This window comes from Ranitomeya imitator, chromosome 4, assembly GCF_032444005.1.
Source record: "Ranitomeya imitator isolate aRanImi1 chromosome 4, aRanImi1.pri, whole genome shotgun sequence".
Lineage (NCBI taxonomy): Eukaryota > Metazoa > Chordata > Amphibia > Anura > Dendrobatidae > Ranitomeya > Ranitomeya imitator.
The window spans coordinates 383,987,279-384,009,174 of record NC_091285.1 but is presented as its reverse complement, the minus strand read 5'-3'; the positions used below and the strand labels follow the sequence as shown (position 1 = coordinate 384,009,174).

The window sequence follows — 21,896 nt, the reverse complement described above, 5'->3', positions numbered from 1 at the left end:
ATCGCCCCCGCAGCCCCCCGATCTGGCCGGTACACTGCTCCGGCTCCCCTCCGTCCAGTGCTCCGCTCCCCCCCGTGCTCGTGTCCGCTCCCCCCGTGCTCCAATCACCCCCCCGTGCTCCAATCACCCCCCCTGCACTCCGATCCACCCCCCCCCCGTGCTCCGTTCCACCCCCCGTGCTCCATTCCAGCCCCCCCGTGCTCCGTTCCACGCCCCCCGTGCTCCGTTCCACCCCTCCCGCGCTCCGATTCCCCCCCCCGTGCTCCGATCCCCCCCCCCCCCGTGGTCCTCCCCCACCCTATCATACTTACCGATCCAGCCGTGGTCCCGTCCGTCTTCTCCCGGGCGCCGCCATCTTCCAAAATGGCGGGCGCATGCGCAGTGCGCCCGCCGAATCTGCCGGCCGGCAGATTCGTTCCAAAGTGCATTTTGATCACTGAGATATAATCTATCTCAGTGATCAAAATAAAAAAAATAATAAATGACCCCCCCCCTTTGTCACCCCCATAGGTAGGGACAATAAAAAAATAAAGAAATTTTTTTTTTTCCACTAATGTTAGAATAGGGTTAGGGTTAGGGGTAGGGTTAGGGGTAGGGGTAGGGTTAGGGGTAGGGTTAGGGTTAGGGTTAGGGTTAGGAATGTGCACACGTATTCTGGTCCTCTGCGGATTTTTCCGCTGCGGATTTGATAAATCCGCAGTGCTAAACCGCTGCGGATTTATGGCGGATTTACCGCGTTTTTTTCTGCGCATTTCACTGCGGTTTTACAATTGCGATTTTCTATTGGAGCAGTTGTAAAACCGCTGCGGAATCCGCACAAAGAAGTGACATGCTGCGGAATGTAAACCGCTGCGTTTCCGTGCAGTTTTTCCGCAGCATGTGTACAGCGATTTTTGTTTCCCATAGGTTTACATTGAACTGTAAACTCATGGGAAACTGCTGCGGATCCGCAGCGTTTTCCGCAGCGTGTGCACATACCTTTAGAATTAGGCTATGTGCACACGGTGCTGATTTGGCTGCGGATTCGCAGCAGTGTTCCATCAGGTTTACAGTACCATGTAAACATATGAAAAACCAAATCCGCTGTGCCCATGGTGCGGAAAATACCGCGCGGGAACGCTGCGTTGTATTTTCCGCAGCATGTCAATTCTTTGTGCGGATTCCGCGGCGTTTTACACCTGTTCCTCAATAGGAATCCGCAGGTGAAATCCGCACAAAAAACACTGGAAATCCGCGGAAAATCCGCAGGTAAAACACAGTGCCTTTTACCCGCAGATTTTTCAAAAATGGTGCGGAAATATCTCACACGAATCCGCAACGTGGGCACATAGCCTTAGGGTTAGGGTTAGGGTTGGAATTAGGGTTGTGGTTAGGGTTAGGGGTGTGTTGGGGTTAGGGTTGTGGTTAGGGGTGTGTTGCGGTTAGGGTTGTGATTAGGATTATGGCTACAGTTGGGATTAGGGTTAGGGGTGTGTTGGGGTTAGTGTTGGAGTTAGAATTGAGGGGTTTCCACTGTTTAGGCACATCAGGGGTCTCCAAACGCAACATGGCGCCACCATTGATTCCAGCCAATCTCGTATTCAAAAAGTCAAATGGTGCTCCCTCACTTCCGAGCCCTGACGTGTGCCCAAACAGTGGTTTACCCCCACATATGGGGTACCAGCATACTCAGGACAAACTGCGCAACAAGTACTGGGGTCCAATTTCTCCTGTTACCCTTGTGAATCTAAAAAAATGCTTGCTAAAACATAATTTTTGAGGAAAGAAAAATGATTTTTTATTTTCACGGCTCTGCGTTGTAAACGTCTGTGAAGCACTTGGGGGTTCAAAGTGCTCACCACACATCTAGATAAGTTCCTTTCGGGGTCTAGTTTCTAAAATGGGGTCACTTGTGGGGGGTTTCTACTGTTTAGGCACACCAGGGGCTCTGCAAACGCAACGTGACACCCGCAGACCATTCCATCAAAGTCTGCATTTCAAAAGTCACTACTTCCCTTCTGAACCCCGACGTGTGCCCAAACAGTGGTTTACCCCCACATATGGGGTATCACCGTACTCAGGAGAAACTGGACAACAAATATTGGGGTCAAATTTCTCCTGTTACCCTTGGGAAAATTAAAAAATTCTGGGCTAAATAATTATTTTTGAGGAAAGAAAACGTATTTATTATTTTCACGGCTCTGCATTATAAACTTCTATGAAGCACTTGGGGGTTCAAAGTGCTCACCACACATCTAGATAAGTTCCTTTGGGGGTCTAGTTTCCAAAATGGGGTCACTTGTGGGGGGTTTCTACTGTTAAGCCACATCAGGGGCTCTGCAAACGCAACGTGACGCCCACAGAGCATTCCATCAAAGTCTGCATTTCAAAACGTCACTACTTCACTTCCGAGCCCCGGCATGTGCCCAAACAGTGATTTACCCCCACATATGGGGTATCAGCGTACTCAGGAGAAACTGGACAACAACTTTTGGGGTCAAATTTCTCCTGTTACCCTTGGGAAAATAAAAAATTGCAGGCTAAAAGATCATTTTTGAGAAAATAATTTTTTTTTTTTATTTTCATGGCTCTGCGTTATAAACTTCTGTGAAGCACTTGGGGGTTCAAAGTCCTCACCACACATCTAGATTAGTTCCTTTGGGGGTCTAGTTTCTAAAATGGTGTCATTTCTGGGGGATCTCCAATGTTTAGGCACACGGGCTCTCCAAACGTGACATGGTGTCCGCTAATGATTGGAGCTATTTTTCCATTTAAAAAGCCAAATGGCGTGCCATCCCTTCCGAGCCCTGCCGTGCGCCCAAACAGTGGTTTACCCCCACATATGGGGTATCAGCGTACTCAGGACAAACTGGACAACAATATTTGGGGTCCAATTTCTCCTATTATCCTTGGCAAAATAGGAAATTCCAGGCTAAAAAATCATTTTTGAGGAAAGAAAAATTATTTTTTATTTTCATGGCTCTGCGTTATAAACTTCTGTGAAGCACCTGGGGGTTTAAAGTGCTCAATATGCATCTAGATAAGTTCCCTGGGGGGTCTAGTTTCCAAAATGGGGTCACTTGTGCGGGAGCTCCAATGTTTAGGCACACAGGGGCTCTCCAAACGCGACATGGTGTCCGCTAACAATTGGACCTAATTTTCCATTCAAAAAGTCAAATGGCGCGCCTTCTCTTCCGAGCCCTGCCGAGTGCCCAAACAGTGGTTTACCCCCACATATGAGGTATCGGCGTACTCGGGAGAAATTGCCCAACAAATTTTATGATCCATTTTATCCTACTGCCCATGTGAAAATGAAAAAATTGAGGCGAAAAGAATTTTTTTGTGAAAAAAAATTACTTTTTCATTTTTACAGATCAATTTGTGAAGCACCTGAGGGTTTAAAGTGCTCACTAGGCATCTAAATTAGTTCCTTGGGGGGTCTAGTTTCCAAAATGGGGTCACTTGTGGGGGAGCGCCAATGTTTAGGCACACAGGAGCTATCCAAACGCGACATGGTGTCCGCTAACGATGGAAATAATTTTTCATTCAAAAAGTCAAATGGCGCTCCTTCCCTTCCGAGCCTTACCATGTGCCCAAACAGTGGTTTACCTCCACATGTGAGGTATTGGTGTACTCAGGAGAAATTGCCCAACACATTTTAGGATCCATTTTATCCTGTTGCCCATGTGAAAATGAAAAAATTGAGGCTAAAAGAATTTTTTTGTGAAAAAAAAGTACTTTTTCATTTTTACGGATCAATTTGTGAAGCACCTGGGGGTTCAAAGTGCTCACTATGCATCTAGATAAGTTCATTGGGGCGTCTAGTTTCCAAAATGGGGTCACTTGTGGGGGAGCTCCAATTTTTAGGCACACGGGGGCTCTCCAAACGTGACATGGTGTCCGCTAAAGAGTGGAGCCAATTTTTGATTCAAAAAGTCAAATGGCGCTCCTTCCCTTCCAAGCCCTGCCGTGCGCCAAAACAGTGGTTTACCCCCACATATGAGGTATCAGCGTACTCAGGACAAATTGGACAACAACTTTCGTGGTTCAGTTTCTCCTTTTACCATTGGGAAAATAAAAAAATTGTTGCTAAAAGATAATTTTTGTGACTAAAAAGTTAAATGTTCATTTTTTCCTTCCATGTTGCTTCTGCTGCTGTGAAGCACCTGAAGGGTTAATAAACTTCTTGAATGTGGTTTTGAGTACCTTGAGGGGTGCAGTTTTTAGAATGGTGTCACTTTTGGGTATTTTCAGCCAAATAGACCCCTCAAACTGACTTCAAATGTGAGGTGGTCCCTAAAAAAAATGGTTTTGTAAATTTCGTTGTAAAAATGACAAATCGCTGGTCGAATTTTAACCCTTATAACTTCCTAACAAAAAAAAATTTTGTTTCCAAAATTGTGCTGATGTAAAGTAAACATGTGGGAAATGTTATTTATTAACTATTTTGTGTCACATATCTCTCTGGTTTAACAGAATAAAAATTCAAAATGTGAAAATTGCGAAATTTTCAAAATTTTCGCCAAATTTCCGTGTTTATCACAAATAAATGCAGAATTTATTGACCTAAATTTACCACTAACATGAAGCCCAATATGTCACGAAAAAACAATCTCAGAACCGCTAGGATCCGTTGAAGCGTTCCTGAGTTATTACCTCATAAAGGGACACTGGTCAGAATTGCAAAAAACGGCAAGGTCTTTAAGGTCAAAATAGGCTGGGTCTTGAAGGGGTTAATAAGCAGACAAACTACAACAATTGCACCATATAGGAAATACGGCAGCTGTCAGTCACATGACCTGTCTATTATGTGTATGTGTGAGCTAATATATACTGCCAGGGGGAGGGCTTCCTGTTGGCTGGGGATTTATCAGGCTGCCAATTTAGCTTACAAATACTGAGGTAAAAATACTGAGCAAATAACGTGTGAACGAGGTCTAATACAGGAGGAGATGACACACAGGTATATACTATATACAGGGGAGATGACACACAGATGTATACTATATACAGGAGAGATGACACACAGGTATATACTATATAGAGGAGGAGATGACACTCAGATATATACTATATACAGGGGAGATGACACACAGGTATATACTATATACAGGAGGAGATGACATACAGGTATATGCTATATATAGAAGATGACATGCAGGTATATACTATATGCAGGAGGAGATGACACTCAGATATATACTATATACAGGGGAGATGACACACAGGTATATACTATATACAGGAGGAGATGACATACAGGTATATACTATATATAGAAGGAGATGACATTCAGGTATATACTATATATAGGGGAGATGAGACACAGCAGGTATATACTATATACAGGGGAGATGACATACAGGTATATACTATATACAGGAGATGACATACAGATGTATACTATATATAAGGGAGATGACAAACATGTATATACTGAGGTGATGAGGTGAAAATGAGAGGTGTGAGGTGAAAATGAAAAGGTGTGAGGGCAAAATGAGAGGAGTGAGGAAAAATAGTGGAGTGATCAGAAAATGACAGATGTGAGGTTGAAATGACAAGTGTTAGGGGGGAATGAGAGGAGTGAGGGAGAAAATGAGAGGTGTGAGGGAGAAAATGAGAGGTGTGAGGGAGAAAATGAGAGGTGTGAGGGAGAAAATGAGAGGTGTGAGGGAGAAAATGAGAGGTGTGAGGGAGAAAATGAGAGGTGTGAGGGAGAAAATGAGAGGTGTGAGGGAGAAAATGAGAGATGTGAGGGGGAAAATGAAAGATGTGATTGGATAAATGAGAGGCGTGATGGGAAAATAAGAGAAGTAAGGTGCTATAACTAACCACAGATATTTACTATGCCCAGGCAACGCCGGGCTCTTCAGCTAGTCACTAATAAATATGTAAAGGAAATGGTCTACGTCTACCAAGTAACATTATAGAAACTGCCAGTACAGCTTTTTGTGACAACTTTTAATTTCTTAAGTGCATAGACTAAGCATTCCTTTTGTCAAAATTCTAGAGATCTATAGTGCTCCAAGTGTGTGGTAGAAGAATTATTTCTTAAATCTTTGTCATGAGTTAAGATTTCTGCGGTCATTTTTTGGGGCTCACCTGTCCTCTGTTTTAGTACGTGTGCTTTTAGAGATGTTTTCTAGGACTAGTTTGTGCACTGGAGGCTCTGTCAAAGCTGGGTCATTTCATGTCAAGTGATCTAAACTGAATATTTTTTTTACGTGACATCTTAGGATATTCATTTTCTTTCTTTTGTTTTTTTTTAAGTGCTACTTTAGTGAATTAAAAATAAGTTTCACATTTTTATCTTCATTATTTAATTTTTTACTTATTTGTAAAGTTTTGAAAAGGCCTTAATTTTGGGCTGGTATGACTTTACGTTTTTTTTTTATCATGGGCTAGAATTAAGATAGAGATGGAGGAGGCACTATTTTGGTCATAATTGTACAGACTTTAATTTGATATGTCACAATACTATGTTTTTTGATATTTTGTTTTTGAGGAGTCAAATTCTAAATTTTGATGTGCGATTTAGGAAATACTGTTTATAATTTTTTTTTAAATGCATGTGTATTACTTGTGTTGTTGGTTACATCAAGTATTTAAGTTCGGATCTCCATAGGATCCTATTTCTAAAGTCGGAGTCAGACACAACGTATAAAAAATCGGTCCATTTTTCACCGCCGAGAATCTCAAAAATGTTCCTTAATAGTGATCTGTATTTAATCCGTTTTCAATGTGAAGATGTGATGTTCTCGCATTTAAGCATCCGTATGGCGAGATTTTATCGCCGGCTTGCAAAAAGGACAAATAATGGATGCCGGACCAGAAAATCATGATTAAATAATGTGAAAACCTATTTATTGGCCCCTCAAGTTCCATCCTACAAGCGAAAAAAAATTGCTTGGTCTTCCGCGCAATTTTGTTCGCCAGAGTGGAAAAGCTGACGGCCGGGGCCAATATTTTTAGCCTGAGAAGGGGTTAATACCCACAGATCTTCCCAGGCTATGAATATCAGCCCACAGCTGTATATTTAGCCTTTACTGGCTATTCTAATAGGGGGACCCCCCAAAAAAATTACGTGGGGTCCCCCTATAATTAATAGCCAGAAAGGCCATGCAGACAGCTGCTGGCTAATATTCACAGCCTAGGAAGGGGCCATGGATATTGCCCCCCCCCTTCCTCGGCTAAAAATACCAGCACCCAGTCGCCCCAGAAAAGGCTCATGAACTCCCGCGCAATTTTCTTCACCAGAGAGAGAAAGCCAGTGGCTGAGGGCAGATATTAACAGCCTAGAAAGGGACCATTGTTATGGCCAACCCCCCTCCCTCCCAAGTTAAAAACATCTGCCCCCAGCCACCCCAGAAAAGAAGCGTCTGTAAGATGCCCCAAATCTTGCACTTAGCCCCTCTCTTCCCATTGCCCTGTAGTGGTGGCATATGGGTTAATGTCACCTTGCTATTGTAAGGTGACATTAAGCCCGGTTAATAATGGAGAGGTGTCAATAAGTCAGTAGTATGAAAGGGTTAAAAAAACTACACACATTAAGAATAAAGTCTTTTAATGAAATAATTAAACACAGAGGTTTTCCATTTTATTACAGTCTCAATCGAAGAGAAGCCCTCATACTTCTGTAAAAAATCAAAAATAAAAAAGCAACAATATCCCATACCTGTCCGCTGTACAGTCAGGTCACACACTGCAATCCATCTCAAGGGGTTGAATAGTTTACAACCTCCCCAGCTATAAACCACTGTGTAATGAATGAAAAGCTGCTTGCCTGACCTGACCTGAGGTTAACTCGGCAGCGTGGGAAAACGTTCAGAAACTTTCCCACGCTAGTGTTCATGTCTGGTCAGTCTTGGAGGCTGCGCAGGCAGCTTTTTATGCGGTATCATTAGCAATGCTCCCGGTTGTAAACTATTTAAATCCTTGAGATGGATTGCAGCATGGGACTTGACTGTACAGCGGACAGGTATGGGATATTGTTGTTTTTTATTTTTAACTTTTTGTTACAGAAGAACGAGGGCTTCTCTTGGATTGAGAGTGTAATAAAGATGGAAAACCTGTATATGTGTGTGTGTATTGCGCAATGGTGTGGCGACGTTTCGGATGTAATATCCTTTCTCAAGCCTTGAGAAAGGATATTATATCCGAAATGTTGCCACGCCAAGGGGCAATAAAGTTAATTTTTTTTTCTCATTTATTTGTGCTGTTTTCCCTTTTTTTTATTCTATTATTGGAAACCATTGGACTACTGGTTGGGAAAGCTTAGCATGTCATCTGAGGTAACACTTGATGCTGTATGTATATGTATATATATATATATATATATATATATATATATATATACATACACACTAGATGGTGGCCCGATTCTAAAGCATCGGGTAGTCTAGAATATGCATGTCTACGCAGTATATTGCCCAGCCACGTAGTATATTGCCCAGCCACATAGTATATAGCACAGCCCACGTGGTACGGTATATTGCCCAGCCACGTAGTATATTAGCCAGCACAGAGCCACGTAGTGTAGAGACTTAAAAAAAAATAATAAACATATACTCACCTTCCGAAGGCTCGTTGGAAGTCCTGCTATACTTACCATCCGCCGCCTTTCTTGCTCCTCGCCACGCTCCCGGGATCGCTCCGTTGTAAGCGGCAGCTTGCGGTCCCAGGGCTGGTGTGAGCAGGACCTATGATGACGTCGCGGTCACATGACCGTGACGTCACGGCAGGTCCTTGTCGCACACCAGCGCTGGGACGGGAGCAGAAGCTGCCGCTTGCAATGGAGCGGTCCGGGGAGCCACGAGCGAGAAAGGCGGCGGAGGGTGAGTATAGCAGGGTTTTTTTTTTATTATTTTTAACATGACCTATTTTTACTATTGATGCTGCATAGGCAGCATCAATAGTAAATAGTTGGGGACACACAGGGTTAATAGCAGCCGTAACTGAGCGCGTTACACCACGGGCCGTTACCGCTGCCATTAACCCTGTGTGAGCGATGAGTGGAGGGGATTACGGAGCGGGCGCCGGGCAGTGAGTGCAGGGGAGTAGGGGAGGGACTAATCGGACTGTGCCCGTCGCTGATCGGTCGCGGCAGCCATGACAGGCAGCTGCCGAGACCAATCAGCGAACGAATAACCGTGACAGAAAGACAGACAGACGGAAGTGAGCCTATATATATATATTTATTTGCATTGGTTTACTTGAAACGGAATTGCTCAGCTGGTGAAGGTACCAAAACATGCCGTTCTTTATGGTTTTCATATAACTGAACTGCAATATATTTGAACCGATGTGAAAATAACTCAAGTTTGTAGTGTCCTGGATGTTATGAGTGGGCCATTTATGGCACGTAAATGTGTTTTATAGATGCATAGCATTTATTTGACAAGTCATTTAGCCTTTGATTTATTTTCAGATGAATTGAGAAAAATGCAAGAGCAAATGAAGAAGTTGCAGGAAAAGCTTCAGCAGACTGGTATCGCCCAATCACCAAGCTCTGTATCACAAGGGAAAACGCCAAATAGCAAAATTAAGACATCAGGTAAGATGCATTTATTATGGCAAGGTTCTCCTTGGACGTTCACTCTGGAATTCCTCTTGTGGTTTATTGTAAAGCTTCTGGTAAAATCTTTATTTACCCCACATTTTAACTTTTCTTACCTCTATAGTTTTCTCCCAAACTACTCCTAATGCTATTGCTGCTGCTAAATAGAAATTATGGTTCATGATAGTTTTCTTTGTGTTTATGTGATCTTTTTGTTTGTTTGTTTGCGTTTTTTAAGTTTTGTTTATTTTAACTGTAGTCATAATGGCTTTTGATTTTTCCTCTTCTGGGCTAATCCAGGTCACACTGCCTTGTGTAGCCAATAGTTAACCCTTTAAAATATGCCTAGCATAACTATGATTTTAGACAATTCTTTCCTTTTTTTTTTTTTTTTTAAAGCGGCAAAACCACAATGCAGTCCTTTAAAGGAAAGAAATGTCCCACTTTTGCGTGAATCCAGTGACTTTGCTGCTCAGCTGGGAAGCTCACAGACATCTACTGGAAAAATTCAAGCAGCTCCCAAAAGAAAGTTGGCTATGTCAGGTAAATGCAAAAAAGATATCTGATAACATTAAGGCCGGGTTCACATTGCGTTAACAGCAGCCCGTTCAACACATGCGTTAACGGGCTGCTGTTAACGCAAATGCCGGTATGTCAGCGCTCTAGCGCAGATAGAGCTAGCAGATGCTCTATCTGCGCTAGCAGTGACGGACCCGGAATCGCTGCAGCCCGCGTCTCCGGGTCCGTCACTCAATGACGGCACATCGCTAGCGATGTGTCCGACATTGGACTCAATGGCGGCGTTAACGGACTACGTTACACCGCGTTATGCCGTGGTGTAACATAGTCCGTCTAACGGATGCCTGTAACGCAGTGTGAACCTGGCGTAACATATCAAGGTTTAATATATAGTTCTTTAAAGCTACCGTAATTTATCCACAATCTAAGGCCACATTCACAACACTGAGTATTTGGTGAGCTTTTGATGTTGCAGCATTTCTGTATTTATTAGCTAACTTAGGTCACTAAGTTTGAGAGCATTTTTTTTTTTTATTTGTGTTTTTCTTTATCGCTTTTTTGGGGGACACAGGAAACCCTAGGTGTATGCTGCTGCTGCCACTAGGAGGCTGACACTATCCACAAAAAAGTTAGCTCCTCCTCCGCTGTGTACACCCCACCGACTGGCACTAGGATAATCAGTTTAGCTTACTGTCAGTAGGAGGTGGACACGGGTCTTTCACTAGATCAAATCCCACGCATGCGCACAGACTCTGGGCGTACAGACCCAGCTTCATGTCAGACATGCCAGATCACAGAGTGGAGGGAGACAGTGACACGCATAGTGTGCACACTCACACGTCATGTAGACGCTGACTCAGAGCGCTGCCGGCGCATGTGCACATCTGACGTGAAGCAGGGTCTGTGCACCCAGAATCAGTGCACATGCCCGGGGAGCAGATGGGCAGCGCGCATGTGCGGGATTTGATATATGGTTGCCGTGACTTCGGGCCAGTCACGGCAATCAATGCAATGCTGCGAGCGTGCGTCATTTCAAAACCACACTGACTGATCTGTGACTGAAAAGATAGTCACAACCCCTAGATTCCCTCACATTCCTTTTCTAACGCTATAAAGTGTTTTATGAACTTAATGCTTGGTGATTTTATTTGACAAAACATGTTAGTGACGCACATTGCTTCACTAGCAAGCGCATTGGAACCAGTTTAATAGCTAAAAACGAGGTGACCGGTTCCCTTTAAGTTTAAATGTTAGTCTTTTTAAAATATTGAACTGCAATCGTCATCATGGGCCGCACGGTTGCTCGGTGTTAACCACTGTTGCTTTTCAGCACTGGGGTCACAGGTTCATATCCCACCAAGGACAAAATCTGCAAGAAGTTTGTTCTCCCTGTGTTTGTGTGGGTTTCCTCTGGGTTCACCAGTTTCCTGTCACACTCCAAACACATACTGATAATGAATATAGATTGTGATCCCCACTGAGGACATGTTCTGATTTTATGTGAACTTACTGTACAAAAATCACTTTTGTCATTATTTTGCAGAAAATAAAAGTCCGCCTCTTGCACAAACTCCCAGTGTTCTATCCCAGTTAGGAAAATCTTGCAAGCCAAGCCCAGTCTCTGCATCATCAGTGAACTCTAGTGGATCTCCCCTCATCCCACAAGTTTGTGTTGAGAGGTTCTCTGGTCTACGGCTCAGGTAATACCTTTGTTTTTTGGTTTCCTTAGGAATCGCGTGTAACTTCATATTAGCATGGTAATTCTATTGCCTTTAGTTTGGGTGACTTTAGTTTGGATATGAAGAAAAAGTATAAGGGAATGACTTCTCCACTTCTTGACAAACATTGATAAACTTTGCTCTAGACTGGATGAATTCACTTTCTTTTCTTTAAATTAAAGAAAATCGAGAGTTTCATCCTCTGAAATGGAGAGGAAAATGGATGGAAGGAAGCTGATCCGACTGTTTCAGCTGAAGAACAAAATTGCCACAGAAAAGTTGGAGGATCAAGATTGGGTGACCTTTGGTGTAATTGTAAAGAAGATGACCCCACAAAGTTCCAATAACGTAAGTATTGGTTTGCAAAGACTGTGATGGAGAGTCTGTTTGAATTTTTTTGATTTTAGGGTTAATGTTAAATACAATCGTATATCCTTTGTTGGTATGATAAATAATGTCTACCATATACTTGTGTTACTTTTAGGGCAAAACTTTCAGTATTTGGCGGCTGAATGACTTGAAGAATCTGGATTCATGTGTGTCTTTGTTTTTGTTTGGTGATGTACACAAAGAGCACTGGAAAACAGAACAAGGAACGGTTATTGGTATCCTGAACGCTAATCCAATGAAGCCAAAAGAGGGATCAGATGATGTGAGTTACTAATTTCCCTACAACCTCATTTCCTGTGGACTGCTTGATTTTGAGAGAGTGCTATTTTGCTAAGTCAAGATATTGGATAGCATCATATTGATCAAAGATTTTAATATTGGTAACAGAGCACTAAAGTGAAATAAACAGGAATGTTTTTTCTCCTTTGCCTCATTGGGGGACACAGGACCGTGGGTGTTATGCTGCTGCCAGTAGGAGGACACTAAGCAATTACACAATAAAATACACATATATAACGTGTGAAACATTCCTGCACTATCATTCCTACATATAGGGCATTCCGAATCAGATCTCAACCCAGCTCTGTGTAAGACATCCGGAGACCTATACACTCTGTGTGTAACATAAAGCTGGGAAAGTCTATATGACTCATCTACTATATAATTGTCTAAAGGTCACTTCCGTCTTTCTGTCTATCCGTCTGTCTGTCATGGATATTCATTGGTCGTGGCCTCTGTCTGTCATGGAAATCCAAGTCGCTGATTGGTTGTGGCAAAACGCCCACGACCATTGCCACGACCAATCAGCGACGGGCACAGTCCGGCGGCAAAATGGCTGCTCCTTCCTCCCCGCAGTCAGTGCCTGCTCCATACTCCCCTCCAGTCAGCCCTCACACAGGGTTAATGGCAGCGTTAATGGACCACGTTATACCGCGGTGTAACGCACTCCATTAACACAGCTATTAACCCTGTGTGGCCAAGATTTTACTATTGATGCGAATGCAGCACCAATAGTAAAAAAAAGGTTATTCTCACCCTCCAACATGGCGCGCTGTCCTCGGCAGTGCAAGCGGCAGGTTCCGGTGTCAAGGATGCTTTGCGAGAAGGACCTTCCATGACGTCACGGTCATGTGACCGCGACGTCATCACAGGTCCTGCGCTCATACCAACCCTGGGACCGGAATCTGCCGCGTGCACTGCACACAGGCGCCAGGACTTTAATTGGCCTTCGGAAGGTGAGTATATGTTTATTTTTTATTTTAAGTCTTTTTTAAGCACACATATAGTGCCCACATTGCTATATACTACGTGGGCTGTGTTACATACTGCGTAGGCTACGATATATACTACATGGCTGCTATGTACTATGTGGGCAGTGTTATGTACCGTGTGGGCTGCGTTATATACTGCATGGCTGCTATATACTACGTGGGCAGTGTTATATACTATGTGGGCAGTGTTATATACTGCGTGGGCTGTGTTCTATACTGATTGGCCTGTGTTATATACTGCGTGGCCACTGTTATATACTGCGGGGCCACTGTTATATACTGCGTGGCCTGTATTAACGCATCGGGTATTCAAGAATATGTCGTGGCCTGTGCTATATACTATGTGCCTTCTATATACATACATATTCTAGCATACCCGATGCGTTAGAATCGGGCCACCATCTAGTTTACTGATAATTTTGGTATCCATTCTAATACAGATTCCCACGTTTCATTCTCCAAGCGACCCAGCTCTCTTTCCCATTTAGCCCTCGTGCCAATCGGATATCCCAATGAGTGGCAACGGATTCCTTTATTGGGTCCGCTCTCCCGAGACCATCAACGGATAGGAACATGGAGTGTCGCCCCCACGTACCCCCTTCCCGAGCCAGGACTTCAGCCGGCCTGCCCTGCTCCCATTGTGGTTACCCAGGCAGAGGCTCCCTTGTGGCATTTGTGTGGCCCCACTGCACCACCACTGAGAGAAAGCGGCTGGTGTCAGGAATCTAACCTGCCCTCTCCACCGCCCTATTAAAGGTAATGTGGATTGAGGATGGACGGTGTGGCTGATATTCGCAGTCTGTGGCCCCAACTCTGCTCACAATGAGCACGGCCATTTCAGTGGGAGGGAGGACTCCTTATCTCCCTCTTTGGGGGTTCTATGTTGATGTCTGGGCCCCCGGAGTGATAGGCACCCGGCCCAATGCCTCGCCACGGCCGTTAAGGCCTGCAGCCGCCGTCCTCACTGCTGGCCGCAGCTGCCTTCATGGCCACGGCCGTCTCCAGCTGCTGCTGTCCTGACCGCGGCCCTCTCGACCCACTGCAGCTGCGGTCGTCCCCGTTGCCGTTACCGCTAGCCGCGGCCATCTCCATCTCCGCAGCCATCTCCATCTCCGCGGCCTTTAATTTAGTCCCCGGCTTCTGACAGAGGTAGGCCCGATCCCGCCCACCTAACTTGGAGAAAAGGATTTTACGGTGAGTACACACAAAAATCCCTGTTTTTTTTAATTATTGCATCCTGTTGAGTGTTCTGGAGTAAGATGTGCCTCATTCATTAAGGGTATGTGCACACGTTGTGGATTTGGCCCTGTGGATTTGCAGCCAGTTTTCCATGCGGTGTACAATACCATGTAAACGTATAGAAAACCAAATTCGCAGTGCACGTGCTTCGGAAAATTCCACGCAGAAACGCAGTGGTTTATTTTCCGCAGCGGTTTATTTTCCGCAGCATGTCAAGTCTTTGTTCGGATCCCGCAGCGTTTTACACCTATTCCATAATAGGAATCCGCAAGTGTAAAAACGCAGGCAAAATCCGCACAAAAACTGCACTAAATCCGCAGGTAAAACGCAGGGATTTTTCTGGATTTTTATAATTGAGGTTTGGTATTTGCCTGGGGGGCTCTGTCCCCAGACTCTTTGTGATAGATAGATAGATTCGAGTATAAGCCGACCCCCCCCCTAATTTTCCCACAAAAAACTGGGAAAACTTAATGACTCGAGTATAAGCTTAGGGTGGGAAATGCAGCAGCTATCGGTAAATGTCAAAAGTAAAAAAAGATACCAATAAAAGTAAAATTAATTAATTAATTGAGACATCAGTAGGTTGTGTTTTTGAATATCCATATTGAATCAGGAGCCCATATAATGCTCCATAAAGTTTATGATCACCCCATAAGATGCTCCATATTAAAATATGCCCCATATAATCCTGCATAAAGGTTAATGGCCCCATAAGATGCTCCATAGACACATTTGCCCAATATTATGCTGCACAAATGTTGATTATGGCCCCATAAGATGCTCCATAAAGATATTTGCCCCATATAGTGCTGCACAAACGTTGATTATGGCCCCATAAGATGCTCCATACAGACACTTGCCCCATTTGCTGTTGCTGCGATAAAAAAAAAAAAATCACATACTCGCCTCTCTGTCGCTCAGGCCCCCGGCACTTTCAATATTCACCTGACTTCGTTCTGGCGCCGCTCCATCTTCAGCATCTTCTGCACTGACGTTCAGGCAGAGGGCGCGCTCTAACCACGTCATCGCGCCCTCTGACCTGAGCGTCACAGCAGAAGACGCTGAAGACGGAGCGGCACCCAGAACGAGGAAAGGTGACTATCGCGCAGCGCTCCCCCTCCCCATCATACTCACCTGCTTCTGGCGCGGTCCCTGCAGGTTCCTGGTTCCCGGCGCCGCTGCTTCTTCCTGTACTGAGCGGTCACTGTTAACGCTCATTACAGTAATGAATATGCGGCTCCTCCCCTATGTGAGGTGGAGTCGCATATTCATTACTGTAATGAGCGGTACCATGTGACTGCTCAGTACAGGAAGAAGCTGGGGCGACTGGAACCAGGGACCTGCAGGGACCGCGCCTGGAGCAGGTGAGTATAATTAGACAGCTCCCCCTCCCCTGCCGACCCCTGGGTATGACTCGAGTATAAGCCGAGTGGGAGACTTTCAGCCCAAAAAGATGGGCTGAAAGTCTCGGCTTATACTCGAGTATATACGGGGTATATAAATATATATATGTGTGTGCCATTGAGCAACCAGTAAATGATAACTAAAGAAAATTCTAAAATATCTATGACCAAAAAGGAATAAAATTAAGAGGTAAGACCTTCCAAAAAAAAAACTTGCTACTTAATTTTTACCATGCATTTCCTTGGCACCCTTATAAATTTATATATACAGTCATGGCCAAAAGTATTGACACCCCTGCAATTCTGTCAAATAACACTCATTTTCTTCCTGAAAATGATTGCAAACACAAATTATTTGGTATTATTATCTTCATTTAATTTGTCTTAAATGAAAAAACACAAAAGAGAATTAATATATTTGAAGGGTGCCTTCTCCAAACTGCCATTTTTAGATCTCTCCACAGGTGTTCTATGGGATTCAGGTCTGATATTTGAAGGGTGCCTTCTCCAAACTGCCATTTTTAGATCTCTCCACAGGTGTTCTATGGGATTCAGGTCTGGGCTCATTGCTGGCCACCTAAGGCTACTTTCACACTAGCGTCGGAATCTCCCCGTCGCAATGCGTCGGGGAGAGATTCCGACTCTAGCGTTTAACGTACTGCACAATGGAGGCAGCGGATGCATTTCTCCGGCGCATCCGCTGCCCCATTGTAAGGTGCGGGGAGGTAGGGGCGGAGTTCCGGCCGCGCATGCGCGGTCGGAAAAAGCGGTCCGTCAGGAGCAAAAAACGTTACATGTAGCGTTTTTTGCTCCCGACGGTCCGCAAAAGCACGACGCATCAGTCGCTCGACGGATGCGACTTGTGGCAATCCGTCGCAAATGCGTCGTCAATACAAGTCTATGGGGAAAAAACCGCATCCTGCAAGCACTTTTGCAGGATGCGTTTTTTCTGCAAAACGACGCATTGTGACGGATTGCAGAAAACGCTAGTGTGAAAGTAGCCTTAGAAGTCTCCAGTGCTTTCTCTCAAACCATTTTCTAGTGCTTTTTGAAGTATGTTTTGGGTCATTGTTGGAAGACCCATGACCTCTGATGGAGACCCAGCTTTCTCACACTGGGCCCTACAATACAAAATTTGTTGGTAGTCTTCAGACTTCATAATGCCATGCACACGGTCAAGCAGTCCAGTGCCAGAGGCAGCAAAGCAACCCCAAAACATCAGGGAACCTCCGCCATGTTTGACTGTAGGGACCGTGTTCTTTTCTTTGAATGCCTCTTTTTTTCTCCTGTAAACTCTATGTTGATGCCTTTGCTCAAAAAAGCTCTACTTTTGTCTCATCTGACCAGAGAACATTCTTCCAAAACGTTTTAGGCTTTTTCAGGTAAGTTTTGGCAAACTCCAGCCTGGCTTTTTTTATGTCTCGGGGTAAAAAGTGGGGTCTTCCTGGGTCTCCTACCATACAGTCCCTTTTCATTCAGATGCCGACGGATAGTACAGGTTGACACTGTTGTACCCTCGGACTGCAGGGTAGCTTGAACTTGTTTGGATGTTAGTCGAGGTTCTTTATCCAACATCTGCACAATCTTGCGTTGAAATCTCTTGTCAATTTTTCTTTACCTCCACATCTAGGGAGGTTAGCCACAGTGCCATGGGCTGTAAACTTCTTGATGACACTGCGCACGGTAGACACAGGAACATTCAGGTCTTTGAAGATGGACCTGTAGCCTTGAGATTGCTCATGCTTCCTCACAATTTGGTTTCTCAAGTCATCAGACAGTTCTTTGGTCTTCTTTCTTTTCTCCATGCTCAATGTGGTACACACAAGGACACAGGACAGAGGTTGAGTCAACTTTAATCCATGTCACCTGGCTGCAAGTGTGATTTAGTTATTGCCAACACCTGTTAGGTGCCACAGGTAAGTTACAGGTGCTGTTAATTACACAAATTAGAGAAGCATCACATGATTTTTCGAACAGTGCCAATACTTTTATCCACCCCCTTTTTTATGTTTGGTGTGGAATTCTATCCAATTTGGCTTTAGGACAATTATTTTTGTGTTTTTTCATTTAAGACAAATTAAATGAAGATAATAATACCAAATAATTTGTGTTTGCAACCATTTTCAGGATGAAAATGAGTATTATCTGACAGAATTGCAGGGGTGTCAATACTTTTGGCCATGACTGTATATACCAATTACCGTATAAGATTATGAAGTCTTGATACCTGGAATAAATCAATTAGGTTGCCGTTATGTTTTGAGACTCATGCAGATGTCTATGCAAATCGCTCCAAGCACGGACTGGCTGCAGGTTTCCCAAACGGAGCATGACTGCTTTGAGACCCACAGACCAAGATCCATGGACATCTGCATGAGACCTTAGCATGTTTTCTAGTAAAAAGTTATTCAACCACTCGAAATCTTGAACTCCTGCTTTTGGAAGTATTGGGTACCCAGAACTGTTTGTTACGACCAAGGAATGGTTTTGCCTGTGCGCATGTTGAACTCTTTGGTTTTTTTTTTTGTTTGTGCTAGTAGTGTTTTCAATATCAATTAATATTATTTCCCTCTTTTTTTTTTTGTAGGTGTGCCTGTCTGTTGATAATGCACAGAAGATTCTCCTAATGGGAGAAGCAATGGATTTGGGAACATGTAAAGCTCGGAAGAAAAATGGAGATTCTTGCACACAAATGGTTAACTTGGTTAGTGGTCAAATATATATATATATATATATATATATATATATATATATATATATATATATATATATATATATATATATATATATATATACACATACTTTTTTTTTTTTTTTTAGAGGTGATGTGGAATTAGCTTTATTGTTTAGTAATCTGGTGCTGGCTTTGATAGTTACAGTACTTTGTATATTTAGCGTTCACTGCTGCCTATATATCTGTTATACTGATGCCCCCCAACGTCCAAAATAGACTCATTGTAACATCGCAGTGTAAATAAACTGTACAATTCCTCCTACGCCTCATTGGGGGACACCGGACCATGGGTGTTATGCTGCTTGCCACTAGGAGGACACTAAGTAAACACATAAAGAATTAACTCCTCCTCTGCAGTATACACCCCTTGACTGGCCAGTAATGACCCAGTTCTTGCTTAGTGTCTGTAGGAGGCACTTGGGTCTGTTTTCTGACCCAACCGCTTTTATTTATTTTCTGTAAAAAAAAAAAAAAAAAAAATTGTAATTAACGGAGTGAAGAGGGCGACGGATTCCTTTCTAGGGTCCGCTCTCCCTCGAACCATCAACAGGCGAGCATGGCGAGTATACCTCCCCGTACCTCTCCTGCGACGACTGGGGCAAGCCTAATCTACGCCAGGGCGATGGTTCCTATACGGTCCCGATCTCCCCCCTGTAAGATGGCGAGCACATAGAGTATAGCTCTTATGTGCATCTCCCGGCCTCCTCCGCAATCAAGCCCTCACCTCGGCATCATGTAGTCCCCACGGTAGCCGTAAGTCCCCTGCAGCAGGCACATATCAAGACGCACAGAGGCTCTCTCCATCCCTTGGCATAGGGAGGATCGATTGATTCACGATGCGCATCCTTGGAAAAATGGTTGCGGCGATGGAAGCCGTTCCGTTTGCGCAGTTCCATCTCCATCCCCTACAACAGGAGCTGCTGTTAGCCTGGGACAGGAGTCCGCCTTCACAGTGAGCGGTCAGAGCCAGGTGTAGCTCATTGTAGCAGCCACCGGCTCGGGAAACAAGCCCCCCTTTTTGGTCCCCTGATGAACCCCGGTCCATCTCCCGGGGGAAAACGCGTTGGGATGGGCAGCAAAATGATGAGTACCACTAGTACTGTTTTTTCTCTGACCATGTTTTAAAACTTTTGGATTATTGAAACCCCGCAATGTGCTATGTAACTGGGCTTGTATTGTCACCTTCTACTGAATACGCGTGAGCAGTCCCTTACTATTGTGGTTATTGTTACCTATGAATTGGGGAGTCTGAATATACTTTACAAATATCTCAGAATGGGACACTTCCCCTCTTTTTGTTCAGATTGACATTTTTTGCGTGTGAAATACCACATGCTGTGCAGTTGACAATAACAATATTATTCTATAGAGTGTATATTTTCCTTTGAAGATTTTCTGCATCTTTTAATATCTATATGATAAGATATATCAGCCTGCACTTGTTTGATATAGAGTAGAAAATCTATCAATATCTCTACTCACAGCTCGCACCCCCAGTTACTAGAGAGCAGGATTCATACTAAAAGAATCCTGAAAGAATTACTGGTATATGATCAACATGGAATATACCTTGCAGGTGTCACTTTAGCACATTAGTACTTTAAAATATTTGTGGTGTTGGTGGTGGTGTTTTCTTTAAGTAGTCTCCATTAGGGTCTTAAGGGAGAGCCGTCGTTGAGTGGGGGCGCCATGTCGACTTTAGGGTGCCAACCTCCGCGGTAAGGTAGGGTGAGTTAGGGAGAGAGCACCCCCTCACTTAGATACCTCTATCCTTTTTTAGTATTAAGTTATATGGTTAAGTAATACAGTCTGCTGACTCTGTTAGGTCATTTTACCTATTATTAATTAAAAGTTATATTTTAGGGGCATGTTTTTGTCTTTTTTGGTTGTCACAGGAGTCCGCTTTCCCTCGACCGTCGTTTTCGCCTATCCCCACCGGTCAGGAAAACCCTCAGGTGGTGGATGCTACAGTCCTCCCTGAACCAAGGGAAGTCCTTTCTCCCGTCTCCCGGTGCGCTGGTTAGTGGTGACCACCGATGCCAGCCTTTTGGGCTGGGGCACAGTTTTCAATCACCACACGGCACAGGGTCGTTTGTCCACGCGAGAGTCGCGTCTCCCAATCAATATCTTGGAGATTCGAGCGATCACACTTGCCTTACGCAATTTTCACCAAGTTCTCGCAGGCCATCCCATCAGAATCCAATCCGACAACGCCGCGGCCGTGGCGTATATCAACCGGCAAGGGGGAACTTGCAGCAGGGACGGCCTTGCGCGAAGTCACCCACATTCTATGCTGGGCCGAGACCAATCATTCGCTCATCTCGGCAATCCATATACCGGGTGTGGAGAATTGGGAAGTGGACTTCCTCAGTCGCCAAGGTCTTGCCTCGGGTGAGTGGTCCCTCCATCCGGAAGTCTTCCAGCAGATTTGTCTTCGCTGGGGGACGCCGGATGTGGATCTCATGGCCTCAAGGCTAAACAACCAGGTTCCCCAGTTCATTGCTCGATCCCGCAATCCTTGTGCCATCGGAGCAGATGCTCTGGTTCTGTTGTGGCATCTGTTCCGGCTGCCGTACATATTTCCTCCTCTTCCTCTGCTTCCAAGGGTCATCAAGAAGATCAGGGCAGAGGGGAGACCGGTGATCCGTGTCGCGCCGGACTGACCGCGCTGATTATGGTACACGAAACTCGTCCAAATGGTTGCCGACGTCCCCTGGCGGCTTCCAGATCGCATGGATCTTCTCTCACAGGGCCCGATTTGCCACCAGAACTCCGGGGCCCTGTCTTTGACGGCGTGGCTGTTGAATCTTGGATTTTAGCCCAAGCCGAATTCTCTCCAGGGGTTTCTTCTACAATGATTCATGCTAGGAAACCCGTATCCATGCGCATTTATCATCGCACCTGGCGCACCTTCTTTTCATGGTGCAATGCGCATGGGCGTTCTCCTCTGGTGTTTTCCATTCTGTCCATTCTGGAGTTCCTCCAATCAGGTTTAGAGTCAGGCCTTGCCCTGGGCTCGCTCAAGGGACAAGTGTCCGCATTGTCAGTTCTATTCCAACTAATGATCACTTCCAGACTGCCGGTTAA

The 21,896-nt window shown here is 44.6% G+C and overlaps 1 protein-coding gene across 2 annotated transcripts in view; it reads left to right on the top strand.

The window, feature by feature from the left end:
* Window positions 1-21,896, top strand: part of MCM10 (minichromosome maintenance 10 replication initiation factor) — a 130,945-nt gene that overhangs the window by 20,312 nt on the left and 88,737 nt on the right. For both annotated transcript variants that reach the window (XM_069765199.1, XM_069765200.1), the window contains exons 4-9: window positions 9,407-9,532; window positions 9,935-10,078; window positions 11,598-11,754; window positions 11,955-12,120; window positions 12,257-12,424; window positions 18,663-18,779. In XM_069765199.1, coding sequence (XP_069621300.1) covers window positions 9,407-9,532; window positions 9,935-10,078; window positions 11,598-11,754; window positions 11,955-12,120; window positions 12,257-12,424; window positions 18,663-18,779 — 878 coding nt within the window. The remainder of the gene's footprint in view (window positions 1-9,406; window positions 9,533-9,934; window positions 10,079-11,597; window positions 11,755-11,954; window positions 12,121-12,256; window positions 12,425-18,662; window positions 18,780-21,896) is intronic.